This window comes from Ursus maritimus, unplaced genomic scaffold (assembly GCF_017311325.1).
Source record: "Ursus maritimus isolate PB19 unplaced genomic scaffold, ASM1731132v1 scaffold_12, whole genome shotgun sequence".
Lineage (NCBI taxonomy): Eukaryota > Metazoa > Chordata > Mammalia > Carnivora > Ursidae > Ursus > Ursus maritimus.
In genome coordinates this window covers 59,933,612-59,953,559 of record NW_024423564.1, presented here as the reverse complement: position 1 = coordinate 59,953,559, position 19,948 = coordinate 59,933,612, and the positions used below count along the sequence as shown (strand labels likewise).

The 19,948-nt window shown below is 43.4% G+C and overlaps 1 protein-coding gene across 1 annotated transcript in view; it reads right to left on the bottom strand.

Moving 5' to 3' along the window:
• Positions 1-19,948, bottom strand: part of USP24 (ubiquitin specific peptidase 24) — a 132,763-nt gene that overhangs the window by 15,053 nt on the left and 97,762 nt on the right. Inside the window, exons 43-59 of the mRNA XM_040627260.1 lie at positions 19,025-19,144; positions 18,042-18,167; positions 17,334-17,432; positions 16,366-16,448; positions 15,375-15,516; positions 15,041-15,160; positions 14,488-14,708; positions 13,861-13,985; positions 12,450-12,591; positions 11,824-11,974; positions 10,747-10,842; positions 9,990-10,093; positions 8,419-8,532; positions 6,014-6,110; positions 3,560-3,676; positions 2,840-2,932; positions 1,031-1,133 (exon numbers count right to left, since the gene is read on the bottom strand). Coding sequence (XP_040483194.1) covers positions 1,031-1,133; positions 2,840-2,932; positions 3,560-3,676; positions 6,014-6,110; positions 8,419-8,532; positions 9,990-10,093; positions 10,747-10,842; positions 11,824-11,974; positions 12,450-12,591; positions 13,861-13,985; positions 14,488-14,708; positions 15,041-15,160; positions 15,375-15,516; positions 16,366-16,448; positions 17,334-17,432; positions 18,042-18,167; positions 19,025-19,144 — 2,053 coding nt within the window. The remainder of the gene's footprint in view (positions 1-1,030; positions 1,134-2,839; positions 2,933-3,559; positions 3,677-6,013; positions 6,111-8,418; positions 8,533-9,989; positions 10,094-10,746; positions 10,843-11,823; positions 11,975-12,449; positions 12,592-13,860; positions 13,986-14,487; positions 14,709-15,040; positions 15,161-15,374; positions 15,517-16,365; positions 16,449-17,333; positions 17,433-18,041; positions 18,168-19,024; positions 19,145-19,948) is intronic.

Sequence of the window (19,948 nt, the reverse complement as noted above, 5' to 3'; positions counted from 1 at the left end):
CACAGGCACTGAGCGCCCCCCAGTGGGGCTTTAGAGAGCCAGGATGCATTTCTAGAGCAGAGCGATGCTCTGTGATTTCCCGCAGGTCTTCCTGTCACACCACAGGAACGCCTGCCACAGCTGCTGGTGGTCGAGGCATGCCTCACATACCTCTCCCTAGGCCGCTTCCCGGCTGAGGCCTGTGCGGGCTACGAGCCTGGCCGCGCTCCGGCCTCCCCGCCTGTGGAAGGGCACCATCCCTCACAGACTTGCGGAGGGGATTAAACACATAGCCCTGAGCTCCACACAGCACACAGAACACCCTGGAGACTTTTCAGCTGCTTTGTTGTACTATTATTGTTATTGCCGTTGGTGCTGTCCTGACGAGGCCTAGGAACAGTATAAAAATGTGCTAGGCACATAGATTAGAACACTGGATAGGCACAGAGGCAACACGCGTCTCAGCTGCACGAAATGAGGACTGAGCTAGTGGTTCTGGGGGACAAAACAGGAAAGGTACCAACTACATCTTGCATTTAAACATATTTCAGTGATGTAAGTTACATCTGAATCCTCTTTAGCTTTACAAAGTATTTTAACATTTTATCTGATTACTCCTCATTTCCCCTGGGGAATTATGTTTTTAGTATTTCCATTTTGTACTGAGGATCAGAAAGGTCAGGTGGCTTGGTGAAGTTCACATCGCTAGGAGACTCCAACCCACACTTGGCTATTTTCCCCACTAGATTAGCCGTGCCAATTATGGTGATGAATGAACCCTGAATTAGCCTCTCATCCCAGAGTGTTTTTTTAATACTTGTATACCCCACCCCACCAAATAAATGATTTGACTTTCTCTTGTGACCAACTAATAAAATAGAGTGAAATTTAACATATATTAAAACAAAAAATTTTAAGTGTTCCTCAAATATCAAATAGCCAAATGGGAAGTAATATTCATTTAATCGCTAACATTATTAGTCTCCATGCATTATTGGCAAATCACTCTGACCTCATTTTTTTGCTGGATTAAAGATATGTGAAAGCTCACCAACGTTCCTTTGGGAAGAGACATCTGAATGCAAAACCAGTAATGCCACTGTATTATGAAGATTCCCAAATTCTCGTGCTTGTGCTGAACTCCACCGACGTATCTGTCGACAGAGAAGACAGACTGGATGTTAGGGGCGCCTGGCTGGCTCGGTCGGTAGAGCACGCGCCTCTTCATCTAGGGGTTGTGACTTGAACCCCATGTTGGGAGTACACCCTACTAAAAAACAAAACCTAAAAAGACAGACTGATGTTAGTGTTCTGGTTAGACATAATATGAAAAGGAAGGGAAAGGATGTGCTGGCTCATGTTACTTTGAGCCATGATTCTTTCTCAATGTCTGATAGCAGAAGAGAGCAAAGAAAAAAGTCACGGGTTTTAAGCTGGCTGAAGAGTGTTTTTTCCCCGAAGAAACACTCTTAACTTGCTTTCTAAAATAGTTCCATTTCTATATTCAATTTAGGTACTGACTGCTCCTAATGTGCTGGGTAACTCTGCTGTACCCCAGTACGATGGGGAAAACCTGGGAGGCTGGGGAGCTGGTGGCCAGGCCCCCCTGTGCTAGTCACCGTGCGAGGTGCGTGTGGGCAAGTTCTTTCCCGTCGCGGCACCTGACCTCTCTGTGTAACAGCAGAGATGACCTACCTGCTCACTTCATGGCTGTGAGGATCCAGTGAAACATGAAAAGTGACAATGTTTTCCACATTATGTGTACTCCATAAAGGTAAAACCATATGGATTATATGACACTATTACTTACATTAAATCTTATTTATATTACGGTCAATGTCAATCAACTGCCAGTGTCCCTGGAGTCCCAGAAGGGAAGGAGCATACAGTGAACAAAGACATGGTGAATGTCAACGTACAGAGAACACACAGAGCATACCATGGTGGCAGTACTTGGTAATGCTAGAGAGAGCAACAGGCGGCACGACAGGAGGCTGAGGGGAGCCCTGGGCAGCAAGTCAGTGTCCCCTCATTGAGAAAGGAACACGTGCTTATGTGATGTGTTAGGGAGAGGCGAAAGCGGAGCTGGGTCTGAGCCCCTGCTCCATGACGCTTTGGCTCTGTGACCTTACACGAAGTCACTTAACTTCTCTGAGCTCTGATGCCTGCTTGAGAATGGGGAGGAAAATGCTTCTCTTACTGAACTATGGCAGGCACAGCGTGTGAAGTAACCAGCATGCCTGGCACCTAAGAGGCGCTCTGTAAGCGGCATTTATCATTGGTGCAAAGTCACAATTTTCACATTTAAATCTGTCAAACAGAAGACATACGATGATGGGAGAAACACGCCAGCACAAACTCCAAGCAGGAGAGCCATCCTCGGATCCAGCTAGCGCCACTGTCACAGACGACTTCCCTTTCGCTCTCTGGCCGTGAGCGCTGTACGGGAACAGGCATCATGAGGCCACACTACTCTGCAGGGGGGTCACGTCCTGGCCCGTGACCAGCTCCCCCACGCCAGCAACCTCCGCCCGAACGGCCTTGCCCACAGTCGCCGAGGGCAAGTGGAGGCCCCGGTGCCACTATTTCCTGAAGGCTTCTGAAACCCCCTAGTTGGAGCCCACCTTTCCTCCTAGGACACTTTTTGACTGATAGTCTCGTTACTCATTTCCCAGGGTTATCATCAGACTAAATTCTACCAGGAGGCTGTAAAAACAATTGAAGTTCAAAGAACTTTAAAGGCTACGTAGTACTAGCACCTGGACTCTTACAGGATGAAATATGTTCATCGCCTACAAAGAGAAACAATGAGGCAGGGAAACCATGGCCGTCACAGGGGCCACAGAGCCGCAGGCGTTACCTGATTGTTTTGCCGGCTGGCCCCGAGGAGAAAGCTGGTCATGTGCCGCAGAGCGGAATGCCTCAGAAGAAGATCCCCAGCCCGGATACCTTGCTGTCACAAGATACCGACAATGACAAGTTACAGATCTATCCAGACAAAAATTTGTATTAAAAACACAGTTAAATGAGAAGTTTGAAAGGGTAAGTTTTTAAATGCTATCATCTACATACAGAAAGTACCTGTTAAAACTCTGGAGTTTCACCAACCTCACACTGCTTCCCAGGGGAGGCCACACAGGCACTGAGGCCCTAGTTCTAATGCAGCCTCTCGCTGCCGTCGACTACCTACTGTACCAGAATTCCGGCAAGGAGCAGAACCCACAAATTACGACTTTTTTTTTTTTAAAGATTTTATTTATTCATTTATCAGAGAGACAGCCAGCGAAAGAGGGAACACAGACAGGGGGAGTGGGAGAGGAAGAAGCAGGCTCCCAGCGGAAGAACTTGATGTGGGGCTCGATCCCAGAATGCCGGGATCACGCCCTGAGCCGAAGGCAGACGCTTAACGACTGAGCCACCCAGGAGCCCCCATAAATTACGATTTTTAAGAAGAAACCCTCATAAAACCGTACCTTTAACTCTAGTATTGACCAGTACACATTTTTTCAGTGTATAAAAAATTCCTTTAGACTAGAAATCTGCTATATTAAGAAAAAGATACTAGAAAAAAATCACTTACCTTTTGTACAAAAGTGTTGAATAGGAAAAAGTACTGGGCACAGTTTTTACAGTTTTCTGGGACATCTTTATCCAACAGAGCCAGCAGTACCTCCAATAACTGATGAAGGCTTTTTAACTGGTTAGAAGAAAGACGAAATCATGTAAAGAAAAAGAATGTAAGACAGACATTTGTAACAGGCTTAACCTGAAGCAAATCACCGTAAGAACAAAAGTCAAGTCTGATCGGTACAATCCAGTCTCAGATTCAGATGGATTTGTGCTTTGGAGAGCAAAAACAGAACCATCACTTTTATCGTCCAGGGAAAGATGGGTACTGTAGAAACAATTAAGAGGAAAGCCTAGTCTTGTTTTCTAGATTTCAGATTCAAGGGCAGGACTCTATGGCTAATGGTCACATTTCTGCAGAGCCAATTTCTCTCTGTCTCTTAAAAGAAAGCAGGGGGGTTTAGAGGGAACATGTCTGAATCCCTCCCTCCGCTATGCTACTTCTTCACATAATCACAGATGCAAAGAATAAAAAACACAGACACAGGCATAGGGGCCAGAAATCAAGCCAATGGAGCAAATGGGGAGCAACAGCCTGACAGAATGACAACGGTAATATCAACTCAACCGTGAACTTACTTGAAAGCCCGCTGACGCCTCATGGAAAGCTTTGAAAAACATTTTATTTGTTTAGAAACCATTTTGGTTATCACATTGCTTCTTTTTTCCCTCCCACCCCAACTGGTTTTGGACAAGTCCCTAGAAATTCATCTGTGCTTGGAGAATTAAGACGAGCTTATTACTACTCTTGTGAATTCCTCTCCCCTGACGATGGTGTTCACAGGCTTCTGAAATATTCCCATCCGTCCTGTCACACTCATTATAAATACAGTAAAAGCTACATTTACATAGCACCTCCTTTTCAAAGTACTTTACAATAGAAAGTGGGTGGCCAGAGGCACCATTTCCATGATGGGGGTGGGGGTGGAAATAGACATAAAATACATCAGCTGGATAGCAGATAGAATTCACTGAGGCAATGGCTCGCATGCTTTTGTCCTCCACCACTCCCTTTCCTTCCTACCACCTGTGCTCCTGCCTCCAGAGGTTGGTGGACAACTACGCCACAGCCTGACCCCATCTGTAGGGAGACTGCACTAATTCTGCTTTTAGCCTCTGTTTGGGTTGGCACGTGGGAGGAAGGAGGACAGTGAGAGGCCCTTATGTTAAATATCTTAGAGAAGCTCCATGGGGATATTTCAGAGCAATGGTATCCGAACTGTCCTAAGTGGCTCCCAATGACTGAATTTATATATTCTGCATCCAGGTAAGGTGAAGTTTGAAAAATGGCCCTGCTGTTTAGCTGACTGAAAACCAGTGCCTTAGAGCAAATGTCAGCTTCTTTACAATCCCTGGAATTGAGACACAGTCTCCTTCTAGGTCCTCCCTAAAGGGTGTATTTGACCTCCGTGTTCACTCTGGGCTGAACAAAGCTCCTAAGCCTGTCAGGTCGAACAGCGACCTCCGGGCTGGGCCACGTTGAAGGGTGCCAGGTACTATAACTGGGTTAGTATCTTTCTTTAAGGACTTGCTCAAGGTTGAACAACAGAGTAACATCTGGATCTGAAGCAGCAATTCCTAGAATTTGCATTTAATTTATTGAGACACACGGCCTCCAGCCAATGTCTACAAGGAGCCAATCGTATCTGCAAATAACATTTTTCAAAGTTTTCCATGTGGTGTCAGCTGTTTGAAACAGCAAACTTGGGAAGAAGTACTATATTTGTTAGGACTTAATAACAGATTGAATAATCAGACTTACAGCATATGTCACTTATTTCCCTAAGACTTAAAATTTGGGGCGATTGAGGACAGTAATAAATACCATGGTTTGTTTTCGCATGTGTGGAACTGTGAACCAGAAAATACGTTGCAGAAAATAGAATTAGGAGGAAGAAGTCCAGAAGAACAGGAACAAAGAGTAGGGAGTAACAGAGACCGATGAAGACACTACCTTGGCGGCTGCTCCTGGATGGACGGCACTATTTGGTTTGGCTGCCAATTGCAGGATTTGTATCATGCAAATCGCTTAGTAGGAAAGAGACAAAGCCAAGTGGGGCTCCAAATGCCTGTTGGTCTAGACTAGAGTCTCTAGACTCATGTTAGTCTCAATTCAGCGAAATCTAACACAGACTCCTGCGAGGAGACTCTGAAAAACCAGTGCTCTAGAAATTCCTGAAGCAGACTAGAGCAGACCTAAATTCCTAGCCTACCCTGACTCCTGGGATAGGAGGAGGCAAGGCCAGCATGCCCTCTACCCTGGCATTTATCAGAAAGGCAGTCCACGAGAGGTGCGTTCTAGGCAGCAAAGTTACCAGACTCCAATCCTAGGCTCTCTTTCTTATTATGTGCAATTTAGAACACTTGGTAGGAACAGATTGTATAAATTCTAAGAAATGACACCGACCTTATCCTGATAAAACAAGGCACTGTCTAGGGTTTTCTCCAGAATGGTGGCCACAGCAACTCGCACTTCTCTCACACTGCACTCCAGCAAGAAAATCCTAAAACACACAGAGAGAAAAGACGCATGCTGAGAAAGCAAAATGGATTTCGATAAACCAACCTCAGGCCCACCTACTATCCAAGAAACAAAATCCCTCCAAGATGTTGGCTCAAGCTTCTTGAGAGCTTTGGGACACACTCACAGGCTACTGTGATGGAGAAAGAAGGCCAAACAGGACAACCAGACCCCTGCATGCTGAAAAGCAGATTTTCCCTTCTCCTAATATGAGCATCTGTATAAATGTAACAGCGCAACGAGATACACGGATGTAAAGAGATACGAAAACAAAGAACCTAAAATGTTATAAATTCTGTTTACTCAATTCTCCCAGGGGCACCCTTCCCTTTGAATTTCTCAGAATAAGATACTAAGGTTTGCAGTCAAGACAGCCCCTCCTACTCCAGCTGTGCACCAGTATTTCTACTCTTCTCCTTTCCTGTCCCTCCCCAGGCCTTGTTACCTAACCCCCTAAATGATCGATCCTTTGTGGCCCAAGAAGTCACGCGCACTTCCCTGCTTTCTTGGTCTATGATGGTGACGACCATAGCAGTCAAGACGGATCAGGCGCTTCCTCAATCGCCGGCACTGCTAGTGTTACAGTCAGCCACTAGGGGACGCCCTGCACGTGCATAGCTACCACAACCCTTCACACACCCGCCAAGGGGAGCGGTGGGGGAGGTGGCCTCCGAGGCGGAGGGGCCCGGTCAGGCGGAAGCGCTGCTCTGGGTGCGTGGGGGGTGGGAGTGCCCCCAGAGCGTGCCACTCCATAGTCAGCCTTTGTTCTCTGCTTCAGAGGCTCACTGTGATGGGACAACCCATACTGTTACCAGCAAAGTGAAAACCCACCTGTCTTTTCTCATATTTCTTAGCAGAAAGTTCTCATTATTCCACATGAAAGACTTAACTACAGACGAGTTTTGATGACCATGTCCTCCAGGTGCCAGCAGCAAGCTGCTCCGGTCTCTGTTTGAGGGCAGCGTTGGCATTTCCTCCCCCCCACCCCCCAGGAGTATGCTGAGAGTGGAGCTTTCTGAGGTCACTCTGCTGCTCCTTCCCCGTAACCGTTAGTGCTACCGAGTAGCTATCTAATTTGCACCAGACTGAGAAGACTGTGTTCAAAATCCACTAAGACTCTAGGGGCAACTATAAGAAAGTCAAAGAGAGAACAAGTCTGCCTGTAACACTGAGCTCTAGAGGCTTGATCAGACTCAGGCAGCATTCTTTCGGAGAGTATCTCTAGGGGCTGCGCCACATCTCCTACCACAGACAATCGGAGGCACTACGGGAATGCAGACAAGTCCAGAATGTGAGGAGTTCTAGAGCGCAATAACCAGTCTGCCCCTCAAAAAAATGGCATGACAACAAAGGAAGTGGTGGGGGAAAGGAACAATTACGGATTACAGGAGTCTTGAGAGACTAAATAAATGTGCGGAGCTTGTTTGGGTCCTGATTTGTACGTACGCAGTGGTAAAATGAACTTTCTTGAGATATCTGGGGAAATCTGAACATGGACTGGGTTTAGGATGATATGAAAGAAATGCTATTTTTGTTTAGTGAGATCTAGTAAAACGCTTAGTTTTTAAAAAACTACCCTCAAAGATACATGCTAGAAGATTTATAGTGAAATTATATGATGTCTGAGACTTACTTTAAAATATTTGAGAGAAAAAGGGGCGCCTGGGTGGCTCAGCTGATTGAGCACCCAACTCTTGATTTTAGCTCAGGTCATGATCTCAGGGTCGTGGGACTGAGCCCCATGTCAGGCTCTGTGCTCAGCGGGGAGTCAGCTTGGGATTCTTCCTCTCCCTCTCCCTCTGCCTACCCCCTCCAACTCGCATACATGCATGCGCTCTCTCTCAAATAAATAAATACATCTTACAAAAAAAAAAAAAAGCAAAGTACTTGAGAGAAAAAAAAAAAAAGCAGGCCTGTGAGTGAGTGGTGGGTGCTGGGAGGGGCAACAAGATGGGCAAAGTGCCCATAACCCGACCCGGGGAGTGGTACAGGACAGGGTTCTCATTCTGGCTACTTGGCTGTATGTTTAAACACTTCCACAATAAAAACTTCTTAAAAGATGTAAGATATTCTTTAGTGGTTTTAATTTCTTTAGATCAATTTTCAAGCAAAATTTAATCCTAATTCAAATTTTTACAATTATAATTACATTTAAGCATTGCCTAAAAAAAGGACTACCCTGAGAAGTAATTTCAAGTAGAAATAAAAATAGTTACAAGAAATCACAGCTCTAAGTGTCACTGGAAGAGACACAAATTTCTTTTAATTAATTAAAAGATCTTGTCACTTACTTTATTAATTCTCGTCCTTCAGAACTAATAAAATATTCAACTAGCCACTGACAAGCATCAAAACTTTTGGAAAGTAATGCTTCAATAGTGGCAATCCATTCTTCAGTATCAACCCTTTAAAAAAGCAGAGACAGACATGTAAGGAACACGGCCTCAGTGAATAACCCCATGGAGTGTCACTGTTGTCTCATTAATCTGTTTTGGGGAGATGGGGTAGAGGGTAAGTTCAATACCCAATGACTGCTGACTAACATGGCTCCACGTTTCCCAGAAGCCAAGACTTGCATCCTCTCCATTCCCCTGCCCCACCTCCCCCCCCCAAAGTGTGACAAAGCTAACCTCTTAGACTTTAACTTTTATCTTCCCCATCTTCTTCAAACAACTTCAACTAGGAAAAACGCCTGACTCTGGCATTTTGTGTTGCTTAAGTAATTTACATTTGTAAAATGCGCACTTTCAGAATAGGTCACTACATCACCATTTTTATACTTCATTGCTACAATCATTAATATACTACTTTATGGGATAAAAACATTTGGGCAGACGAAGAGGCGTAATGACTGCACTACCCATGACCTCCTATAACACCCCCTCCATTCTCTCATGCCCCAAAACGGTAAACACAAACAAGATGAAAATCGTCTGCAATGCATAGAGAGCTTGAGCAAATTTCACAATAAAAGTAATGACATTTCCTTAGTCCTACACCAGACATTAAAAGAAAGGAACATATGTCTTCTTTTTCAATCAAATAATAAAGATCAATATCATTTAATATAACTTTATTACACATAAAAACGAAGTTGCTATTCTATTTGTTTCTTCTCAAGTATCTCTTGACTGCAAAATCTTTCCCCAAACCTCCCCATACCTGGAGAAGTTCTCCGTACCGCGCTGGTCTAACTGTCCCCGCCTTCCTCACCCTGAGTCTCTCCTTGCTGCGGGCACCTGCTCCAGCCAGTGTGCAATTACTCTTCACCCTTCACCCATTCATTCACACAGCAACTCTGTACCCGGAACCTACAGTGTGTCGGGCACCTTCCAGGTACTGAAGATAAAAACTGTTCGAAAACCCTCCACGATCTCCCACTGAACACAGTCCCAACTCCCCTCTGTGGTGCTCAGGACACTCAATGGGTTCATCCAAACCCCACTTCCAATGAGTTCCTTACATGTGTGAGCAAAACATTAGTCATTCATGGTTCTTTAGGCAAGTCGTGTCTGTTTCTCAGATTTTCCCCTTTCACCTGGACTGTTCCCTCCATTTCTCTGTTTTCACCTTTCAAATCCTCTGAGAATATCAATGTCTTTGACACCTACCCAATCCCCATATCCATCTGGATATGATTTTGCCCATTTCCCAAAGATGTATAGCATTTATGCCTTGCTTTTTCTGCTTTACCTATCCTTCCTATGAGATTAGAAATTTCTTCAAGATACGAACCATGTCTTAATCATCTGAATGTATTAGGTAGGTGCCTTCACAATGCTCTGAATTTATAGACCCAATTTTAATTGAATTCATTGGTGCCTTTTGCCACAACAGACTATCAAAACATATCTTTTCTCACCTGAGTTTTTTCTTTGTCCGTAGATAAGTTTGAAAAAGGAACTGAATAGCAAGCTGTAAGCTCACCTTTGCCATGCAAGGATAGTATGGATGCTTTAATTTAGTCTGAGAGAGAGGGAGAAAAGAGAGGGTATTTTTCATTGAGGTTTTATAGATTAAATGTTATGAATAAACAATAAGTTAAATATTAATAAGAACAATCTAGCCAGCTTATTATAGAAAGCATTCCATTTAAATCTGTAAAATGGTTAGGAAAAGACATCCTCTTCATTTCATTTATGAAGCCCTCTCAAAATAGAGCCTTTAGACCACGGGATGGTAAGTAACCTGTCAATAGACTAAGAAGGGCTTTCCCTTACTGGCAAATTATAATCACAGTACTCAAGAAACAGAAGCACTTGGAAGTTCATCTTGAGTCTGGTAAAGTCTGATGACAAATTAGGACAAATTAATCTCCAAAGCCCAACATTCATTGACCTCACTTTGTGGCTATTCTTAGATTCTTTACAAAACTGAAGAGCACTGGAAAAAGCCAGTATGTGGAAACCCATGCCCATTCACAATCTGCAGGACATGTTCTGAGCACTGCCTATATTTTAGTATCACCCGGGAAAGTGACACAATGGTGCGAACGTGCCAGGCATCTAATCTGAGTGCTAACAGCCGAGGGGGAGGATAAGTCACTAAATGCTTGAGCTGACAGACAGTTAACTATGCTCCTTTCTTAGTCCTCTACTAACAAGCCAACTAGTACTTACAGCATTCAATGATGCTAAAGACAAGACAAAACTGAAATAATCACTACTGTACACATCTCTATTCTTCATAAACTTGAGGTTTTCATCTCTCACCATCTACAAGAGAAAATTAGTAATTATTTTTAAGAAACAGGGCAAAATATTCAGTATGTGGAAGACATTTTTGATGATACATTAGGTAAAAAGGGTTTTATATTAGGTTAGAAGGGTTCACAAGAACCCTTCTCTCAAGCTTTGAAATTTTAAAAAAGGAGAGAGGAAAATCTTCCTTTTAAATGTAAGAAGCTGAAAGAAGGTGAATTTTTCTTCATCAAACCAAACTCTCCTGGGCAATTTAGGAAAACTACCCTGTGAAGGACAAGTGAATTCGAACCTGCTCTTTTGGGCTGAGGGACAAACAGAGCTTTCCGAGGTACAACTAACTCGATGCGTTCCTTGCATCAGAGAGCTGAATTCTTTCTCCCTAGACAAAATACTCTGTATTTTTCTTAAATTCTCTGGATCCGGCTACTCAGCTTTTGATTACTTAGTGTACAAAGCCTGGACTGGATAGTTGGACAGTTCTGAGTTTAAATCCTGGCTCTGGGACACTGGCTGGTCATTTCTCCTTTTCTGAGCTTACCTTTTCCATCTGAAAAATGGGAGTAAAACCCGCTACTCCACAAGTGTTTTAAGAATTAAGGATTTGTTTAAAGCATGTAGCATAGAGCAGATATTCCATAATTGATGGTCACCACTGTCACATTCGTTTTACCCAAAGGTATGACCTTATTTTTCCTCTCCAGACAGTAAGTTAATTTCAGCAGTGTGTGTCTTTAGTGCCCACGTCCTCTCACTTGTCTGTCTGCGGCACCCCCCCGGTCACACAGTGGGCTGGCGATAGTGCCGGCCTCCTCGAGTCGGTGGCCACCTCTGTGACCTGGTATGAGAGACTCGTGAGACAAGGCGGTTAGGATGAGAGGCACTCGAGATCCAACCAAGTCCACGAGGAGGCCAGCGGGAGTACTTCTGGAAGTAGGCGGTGGATTTTGACTTTTATCTGAATTTTCTCCCTTAGAATTTTTGTATGCTTCTTACCTGGTATATTCGAACAGGCATTTTCTCCACAAATAGCCCTTTCTTCTCGCCTTTTTTAACCAGCTTGGTGAGAATAGAGAGCCGGTCATTGTTAGGCCTGTGGGGCCGGGGAGAGGACTGAGGCGAAATCTCTGGTGAAGATGGCGCGGACCTACGGACGGAATCGGAAAACTGGTGGTAAGCAGCTGCTGTAATGGTTCCTACAGCCTGACGGGCGCACGGAATGGGGCACTGGACTTGGCAACAAACCGCACACTTTCCAGATCCAACACAGAAGAAGGCAAATTCACAGACAACAAGGACCTTAAAAACAACAACACTGACGGTGGCTGGCCAAGTGCTACACTCTGGACATAAAGAGTACCCAGTAAATGCTGAGGTTAGAAAAAAACGGCAATTCTAGAATGAAATAACTTATATGCATGTTTCTAAGTACAGGATAACTTCTTGCTAAGGAAATAATAAATGGGTGGCAATAAGAAAAGGGGTAGAGGGATTTACTTTTCTTTTTAGAATTTCTCTCTAGCTTGCTTAATGAATTACCATTAAATACCAAATGGTACACTCAGGATTACAATGACCACCTGCTGAAACGGCACAGTGAATTATGTGGAAAAGAAACTCACAGAGAGAGATCCTCCGCTTCCTGCCGGACGACGCTGACCCGACTTTTCTTTGGTAATACTGGGGAGTTTTGATCAGAGACCCTTTGGTAAAAGAGCATATAGGCATTCCAGTATCTTCGACGTACGTCAGTATATGGGTTTGCTTTATAACAAGACAGAAAGAAATCTTTGTAAATAAAGAAAGTTTTCTTGTCTTGACAATCTAAAATAAAGGACCTAGAAATCCAGCAAGTACTTACAAAATTCAAATGCAAAGTGTAAGTAAAATTGTGTCTCTTTACCAGTAATACTGTTTAGAATCACTTGAAAGGTGATTTAGGCACATCTAAATTTAATCAAAAGGCAAATAACATTTAAAAATAAATTCTGTGGCACAGGATGGGATTATAATTGGCCTTACATAACCATTTCTGCATAGAACAGCCAAATCTAGGTAATTTTGACAACGATACTATCTTTAACCTTTAAAGGTTACTATTATCAGACACAGGACTACCACGGTACAGCATCAAACTCTAATATAGTGAATATAATACAGGTAAAAATTTTTTAAAATTTTAATTGGAAGTATAGTTAACACATACTATTAGCTTCAGGTGTACAACACAGTGATTTGACAATTATGTACATTATGAAATGCTCCCCATGATAAGTGTCGTTACCGTCTGTTGCCATACAACCCCCATTACAGTATTATTGACTATATTTCCTATGTGTAACTTTCCATCCTTGTGACTTCTTTATTTTCTAACTAGAAGTCTGTACCTCTTAATTCCCTTCACCTATTTTCCCTGTTCCCCTCTGACCTGAACAAAGGCAGAAATTTTTAAATGCCCCTAGAATACTACAAGATCAGGTTTCAGGAATGCTAAGGTCTGTATAAAATCCCCCCCTCCCAACAGCAAATTCTGATTGGATTCTCTGATGTCCCTTTCCTCACACTCTTTTTTCTGGGGGTTGTGGCTGGGGGAAGACTATTTTGCCATACTGCATTAGAAATATGGTTTTAAAACCCAGATGTTAAGGATGTCTTCTCTATTTAATTCTGCCTTTATGTAAGTGAAAAGGAAATCTGAGAATTTTAGTGGACAACCACTTCTTTTGAAATGGTTCTGAAGACTGAAATTCTGTGCTGATTAGTTTCTCTTTGATATTTGTTTCTTCCTCTTAACTTACTCCATCACCTGTCTTCCCAGGGTTGCTGCAAAGAATTAGTGTGAAAACATTTTGCAAGCAGCCTGAACATTTTCTCTCTGGTTATCAGTGAGTTTGTGGATCGATACGGCTAGAACGATGGTACGTAAAAATAAAAGAATTACATTTTATGTAAAGAATACTACTTCCAATCTGATAGAAAACCGTAAGTTAAAAAAATAAAACTAATGGGAAACATCCATTTGTAAATACTTACTTTGATCGTAAACTTTTGGTCTATATTCTCCTCCGAAGCATTCATACTCCAGGGTCTCATCATTTAGATCAAATTCTTCTATGACTGTATCGTTAAACTTGTACCACTTTCCTTTTCCACACCCCCTGGAGCCCACAGAGGAAACAAATGTTATGAGATTAAAACCCAACATCCGCCTCCCCAGCCTCTATCTCTATGTATTGTCTACACATAGAGCAGATGATTACCATTTGAAAATACTCAAAACAAAACAGAACAAAAAAACAAAAACCAACTTAAATTTCTAAAACAAATTTTCAAACCGAAGAGGTAAACAGTTTTACTACATTTTAAAAATCCAGTATGAAATATGACCAAAGAGCAAAGCAAAAGCTTCTTTGCACTACACTCATAAGCATGGATGATAAGAGGAGGGCAGGGGGAGCACAGGAGGGACAGAGGAGGGCAGGGGGAGCGGAGGAGGGACCGAGGAGGGCAAGGGGAGTGGAGGAGAGATACAGGAGGGAAGTGGGAGTGGAGGAGGGACAGAGGAGGGAGTGGGAGTGGAGGAGGGACACGGGAGGGCAGGGGCAGTGGAGGCAGGACTACTGGAAGGCAGGGGGAGGGAGTGGTGTGAGAACGTCTTACCGCCTGTCCTTAATGAAGGAATAGTAGTGACCCGCGTGTGCCTGTCCACTGTGGACAATGACCCCGACAAGTTCATAGTTTTCAGTGAGGGCAACTTTTTTTCGTGGGGATCCTCCACCTCCCTGATCCATACTTCGCCCGTTTTCACCAACTTCAGAGGACGAATCTTGGCGAGCCATTCCTGAAACCGTGTAAGGCTCCATGTTTAGCATCCAGGGAAACTATTTAAAAGCAAAGAGACCACATTAGTGTCGATGAGTAACACAGACAGCAACACCCCATTAAGTCAGATTCATGTAAGAGGGATGTCTTCCTAATTCTAGCTGGGCCCGCCTCCCCACTATGGCCAGGATGACTTCTGGATAGGAGGGCTGTTTACGGATCTGCCTGTCTACTGGCAGGAGCTGCTTAAGACAAGGGGCTGTGTACTCCTCTGAATGCTGAGACCACAGCCTTTCACGGTGGAGACGGAATTAAACACGTAAAAAGTAAACAGCAGGAAAGAAAGTGAGGTCATGGTTGTAAGATACTTCAGGGGAAAAAAACAAGTTACCCTTATCTGTTCATCATATTTAATGGAGCGTCCGCTCTCCCAGTCAAATCCAAATCTCATCAGGTGAATTACCAGGACGCTAGGTAAAGACTTAATGCAGGTCCTTTTCACGGTTATTCTCTAAAGAAAAGCAAAACCCAATTATCTCCACAGAGGAAATCAAACCGCAAAATCCTACGAAGGTCAGAGATTTCCACGGGCCTCTCCTGCCCATGTAAAAACAGGTAACAATACAATTTAATGGGAGCAACAATAGGAGCTTAATATTGCCCTTACGTAAAACACAAACGAATAACAAATTAATTTTGTTTTCTAAAAAAGGCAAATGTAATACCTTTTCTTTACACTTTTCACAGTAATATGCGTTACTTCCCTCTAGAACTTCTCCTCTAACAAACTGGTCCAAAGAAATTTCCAAGCTCTGACAAGAAGTAACTCCAAGATTGAGAGCCATGAAAGCTTCCTCACGCTCATATCTGATTAGGAAATCACAGGAAAAACATAATCAAACAGTGGAATTTAAAGGTCTTGAAACTACCACAATACCAGAGACTGTACACAGAACTACATTCATCATCGGTGAAAGTAACCCATGCCGTCCCTCAGCCTTTTAAAAGTACACTGCCAAATAAAAAACGCCAATTTTTGATAATTAGAAATTACTTAAAATTATGAATTTCAGCAAAGAAATTTTAGAAATGGAAATCGGAGAAACTTAATTCAATAAACATTTATAGGTCCACTGAGAGAGAGATCTGATCTGCAAGTCTCTCAACAATGCAAAATTCCCGACCTACTAGAAGCATCATTTAAAAAGGATAATGATCATGTGCAGCACTACTGTGGCCAACTGGCAATTTCCATGTTCTCACTTCAATACTGAAGCCTGTTTCTACTGCAAAAATATTTCTTCCAAGTTTGATATCTGTATCAGGATAACCCTGAGGATGCACACTTTTCTGTTTGAGGATCTGTGACTTCCTGTGGAAATCCACGTGTTTACAGATGAAACCTACAGCATTCTTAAAGCTCTGCCTTAAATCCATGAGTAGGAAAGCTTCTGCTTTCATCATGATTTACTTAATACTAAGCATGAACCTGAAGATTCTAGAACTCGGCTGACCTCAAATATGTCAATAAATTGTTACAGGAGCTTAAGGAATAAAAATACTATTAAAAAAGATAATAGCTGAGATTTTTACATACTGTCACTTTAGTCAAGTAAAAGGTAGACGAAAATTAATGAACAGAGTATGACCAATTAAGAGGAAAAAAACCCAAAAATGAAGACAATCAGTTTTGATGTCTGTGATATCTTCACTAACCTGTGAGGACAGTCTTTACAGATCTTCTGATCAGAATAGATGCCCTGGAAAGTATTCTTAAAAATTTGGTCTCTCCCCATTTTCTGTTGGAATAAAGGGTCAGATTTTGAGTTGATGCCCCTAGAATTTACAGACCGCTTAGATAGAATTTTACTTAGACCTAAGCTAAAGTGCAGATTTCAACTTAACAGCTAAAAATACAGTGAGTCGCGGTGGTAGTTTAAGCTGCGATGGAATGGGACGATTAGAACCCACTGGCGCCACCGTCAGAACAGTCTGAACTCAGCAAAGGAAGAGGAGAGGGGCCAGTCGCATCTGGTGACAAGAACAGCACTCTCAGAGGCGAGTCCGAATCCTGCCCCCACTTCTCGCAATGACCACCAGGTTAGGAGCAACTCTCCACAACCTTTTCTTCTTCCTTGTCGATAAAATGTTGTAAAAATCCCTAAGTTATCTGAACAAGGAAATGACTAACTCGGGCCTCCTAGGAGAGGAGGGGCGCATACTGACGGTGACAGGAGGTGCCCTGTAACTAGGAGGCAGTGCCACTTAGGCAGCTCGTCACACGTCATGCTGGGTGGGGGCAGGAAGCTTTGGGCTCACACATCACCACGCACAATTTTGTCATCTGGCCCCTCTGGCAGAGTCAGCCTGCCGAGCACAGGCCGTCGGGTCCCTGGCAAGGAGGGCAGCACGCCCGAGGCCAAGCTACCTCGGGGCACCCACAGTGGTTACTCTGGAGTACAGGTTAAGAACTATACTTCATCAAGTGTTGCATGAATGGAGAGAGGTCCAGTGATCTGTGTCTGTCTTGATGTTCAAACCCCGCCAGAAGACACGAATCACACTTGTGCTAGGAAAGATGACCAGATTCTGATTTGTCGTTTCAGAGTAAGCCCAATCCTGCCACACTGCTCTCGTGTTACAGAGTTGGAGAGAGTCAGAGGGGAAGTGACATTTTTTTCTACCTTGAGATACTCGTCCATCTGATCAATAAGACTAGTGAAGAATTCATACGCATCCTGCTGTTCTCTCACATAAAGTTCTTTGTTCCACATCTTGAAAATCTATACAAGAATGAAATATACTGTTAAAGGAAAAGTTAGCAATTTCTGAATACAGTAGGACACAAATGTGGAAGAGCACTTGAGTGCTTCTAAAAAGCAAGGGGACTATTAGGGCAGTAGACATTTTTCGTGAAGTGAGATGTGCTTGTGTTCCGCTACCTAGGCTCGTTCCTGGCCCCCGTGTAAGCATCACAAGGCTGTGAGACCACACAGGGTGGGATCTGAGGCCAAAGAACAGAGTTTCTGTCTTAGAACTATCCAAACCATGGGGGGAAATGCAAGGTACTCCTCCTGTGAAACAGAGTAATGTTCTTTATTTAGGGCATTAGTGAAACTGGAATAATTTGCACAAATGTTCCAACGAGCTAAAATAAGAATCATGAGACATAATCAAAATCGTTAAGATCAGCAGATCCCTAGAAATGATAAACGACTACTCTTAATATTCTAATCATTTGAAACCGAACATCAATCTTAAGAATGGTGTAGCCCATTCTTCTGTAGGTTCCTGGCAATGGGATTAGTCTAGCGTCAATAAAGACAGAAACAATTACCACTAGATTCAAGTATCTAACATCTTGAAGTCGAAAGAGTTACTGGGTGAGATACCTTCCAGAAGTTCTCAGGTACATAATACTGCAGCTTGCTTTCCATCAGATGCCCAAAGAGAGACTGCACCTGGTAGAACACGCTGTCGTCTGGATTGTCCGTGTCGTCATCCACTGAAAGTAACGACTAAATGGAAACGAGATGTAGTGAGCTAGAAGTAGTTCACTGCTCTGCACAGGAGGCACGGACAGACGTACGTGTACTGCCCACACCGCTTCTACAATGCTCTGTAGCCTGGACGTGGCTACCACTCCGTATGTTTAGCCTTAGCACTTCCAAGGTGGCAGAATCACGAACAAGTCATTTCTGAGGTTCTGTTTGGTTATGAAGACCCGGAACTAGTGATACCAGCATCTCTATGAGAGATAAACGAGGCATGACTGCTGTATCACAAGCTTCCAGTAGAGACTGACCCTCGAACATGGGTTTGAACCTCATGGGTCCACTTACACACGGATTTTTTTGGATACGGTACAGTACTGTAAATGTATTTTTTCTAGCTTACTTTATTGTAAGAATAGAGTATGTAGTACAAACAACACACAAAACAGGAGGTAACTGTCCAGTAGGCTGTCAGTAGTAAAGTTTTGGGGGAGTCACAAGTTACAGGCGGGGGGTAAGCACTCCTAACTCCTGTGCTGTTCAAGGGTCAACCGAACTATTATAAAGCACTGATGAAAGACCCAAAGTTTTTCGAAAATACTAAAAACATTAATAATTTTATGGAATAGAATTTGAGAGTAACTTCGTTCAAAAATCCCACTTGGTCAAGTCTATCTGTCAAATAGGCAGCACATTCCCTCAGCAGGTTTATAAAAACATGACCATCAACATGTCGTCCACACATATTTCAGGAGCTACTAAAAAATCCCTAGCTATGTCTAGTTTTAGTAAACTCCAAATGCAATATGTAAATCTGGGACAGTTTTCAGGCCACGTACACACTGTCTTTCACACCAAACAGGTAAGAAGAAGGACATCACCTCAGGGAGCCCAGGCTGCATATACAGCTGCTGGAAGACGGCATTCATGTAACATGTGGCGCCGCCGTTCCTCAGCCCCACAAACCCTGAACTGGACCTGCTATCCACGGGTGGAAGGTACTAGAAAGAGAGGAGTAGAAACAGTAGTTAGAGAATTAGTGTATCTGCCACCAGCACATTTCCACCAGGGCTGTCTGAGATGTCTGAGAGGGAAAAGAGATAAACTCACAGATTCATCCATCCAGTGGGTCAGGAGTCAGGCCAACAAAACCTGCGTTCTCGAAGTACCTCTGCAAATGCTAATACACATAAAAAATCCTACTAGCTCAGTGTGCCTTTCCCATTCATAAAGTACCTAACATATTGTGTTTATTTGTTTATCCATTTGGTAGTCAGGCATTCCAACACTTGATTATCACTCAACCAATGTTTACGAAGAAGCTACTACATGCCAGGCACTCAAGAAATGTATGTGGTCCCTTATCTTAAGGAGCTCACAATCTGGCAGAGCCACAGACAGTAACCAAGTAAACGTGTCTACTTACAAACTGAGGTAGTACTCTGCAAGATAGGAACAGGGTTCTAGCGAGTATTTACTATGAAGAATCCTGACCCGTCTGGATGGTCAAGGAAGGCTCATATTCCTTCCCCTCCTTTTAAAGAAAGTAACATTCTTCTATCAAATTACTTTTTTTTTTTTTTAAAGATTTTTTATTTATTTATTCGACAGAGATAGAGACAGCCAGCGAGAGAGGGAACACAAGCAGGGGGAGTGGGAGAGGAAGAAGCAGGCTCATAGCGGAGGAGCCTGATGTGGGGCTCGATCCCAGAACGCTGGGATCACGCCCTGAGCCAAAGGCAGACGCTCAACCACTGTGCCACCCAGGCGCCCCTTATCGAATTACTTCTAATGAGCATACAATT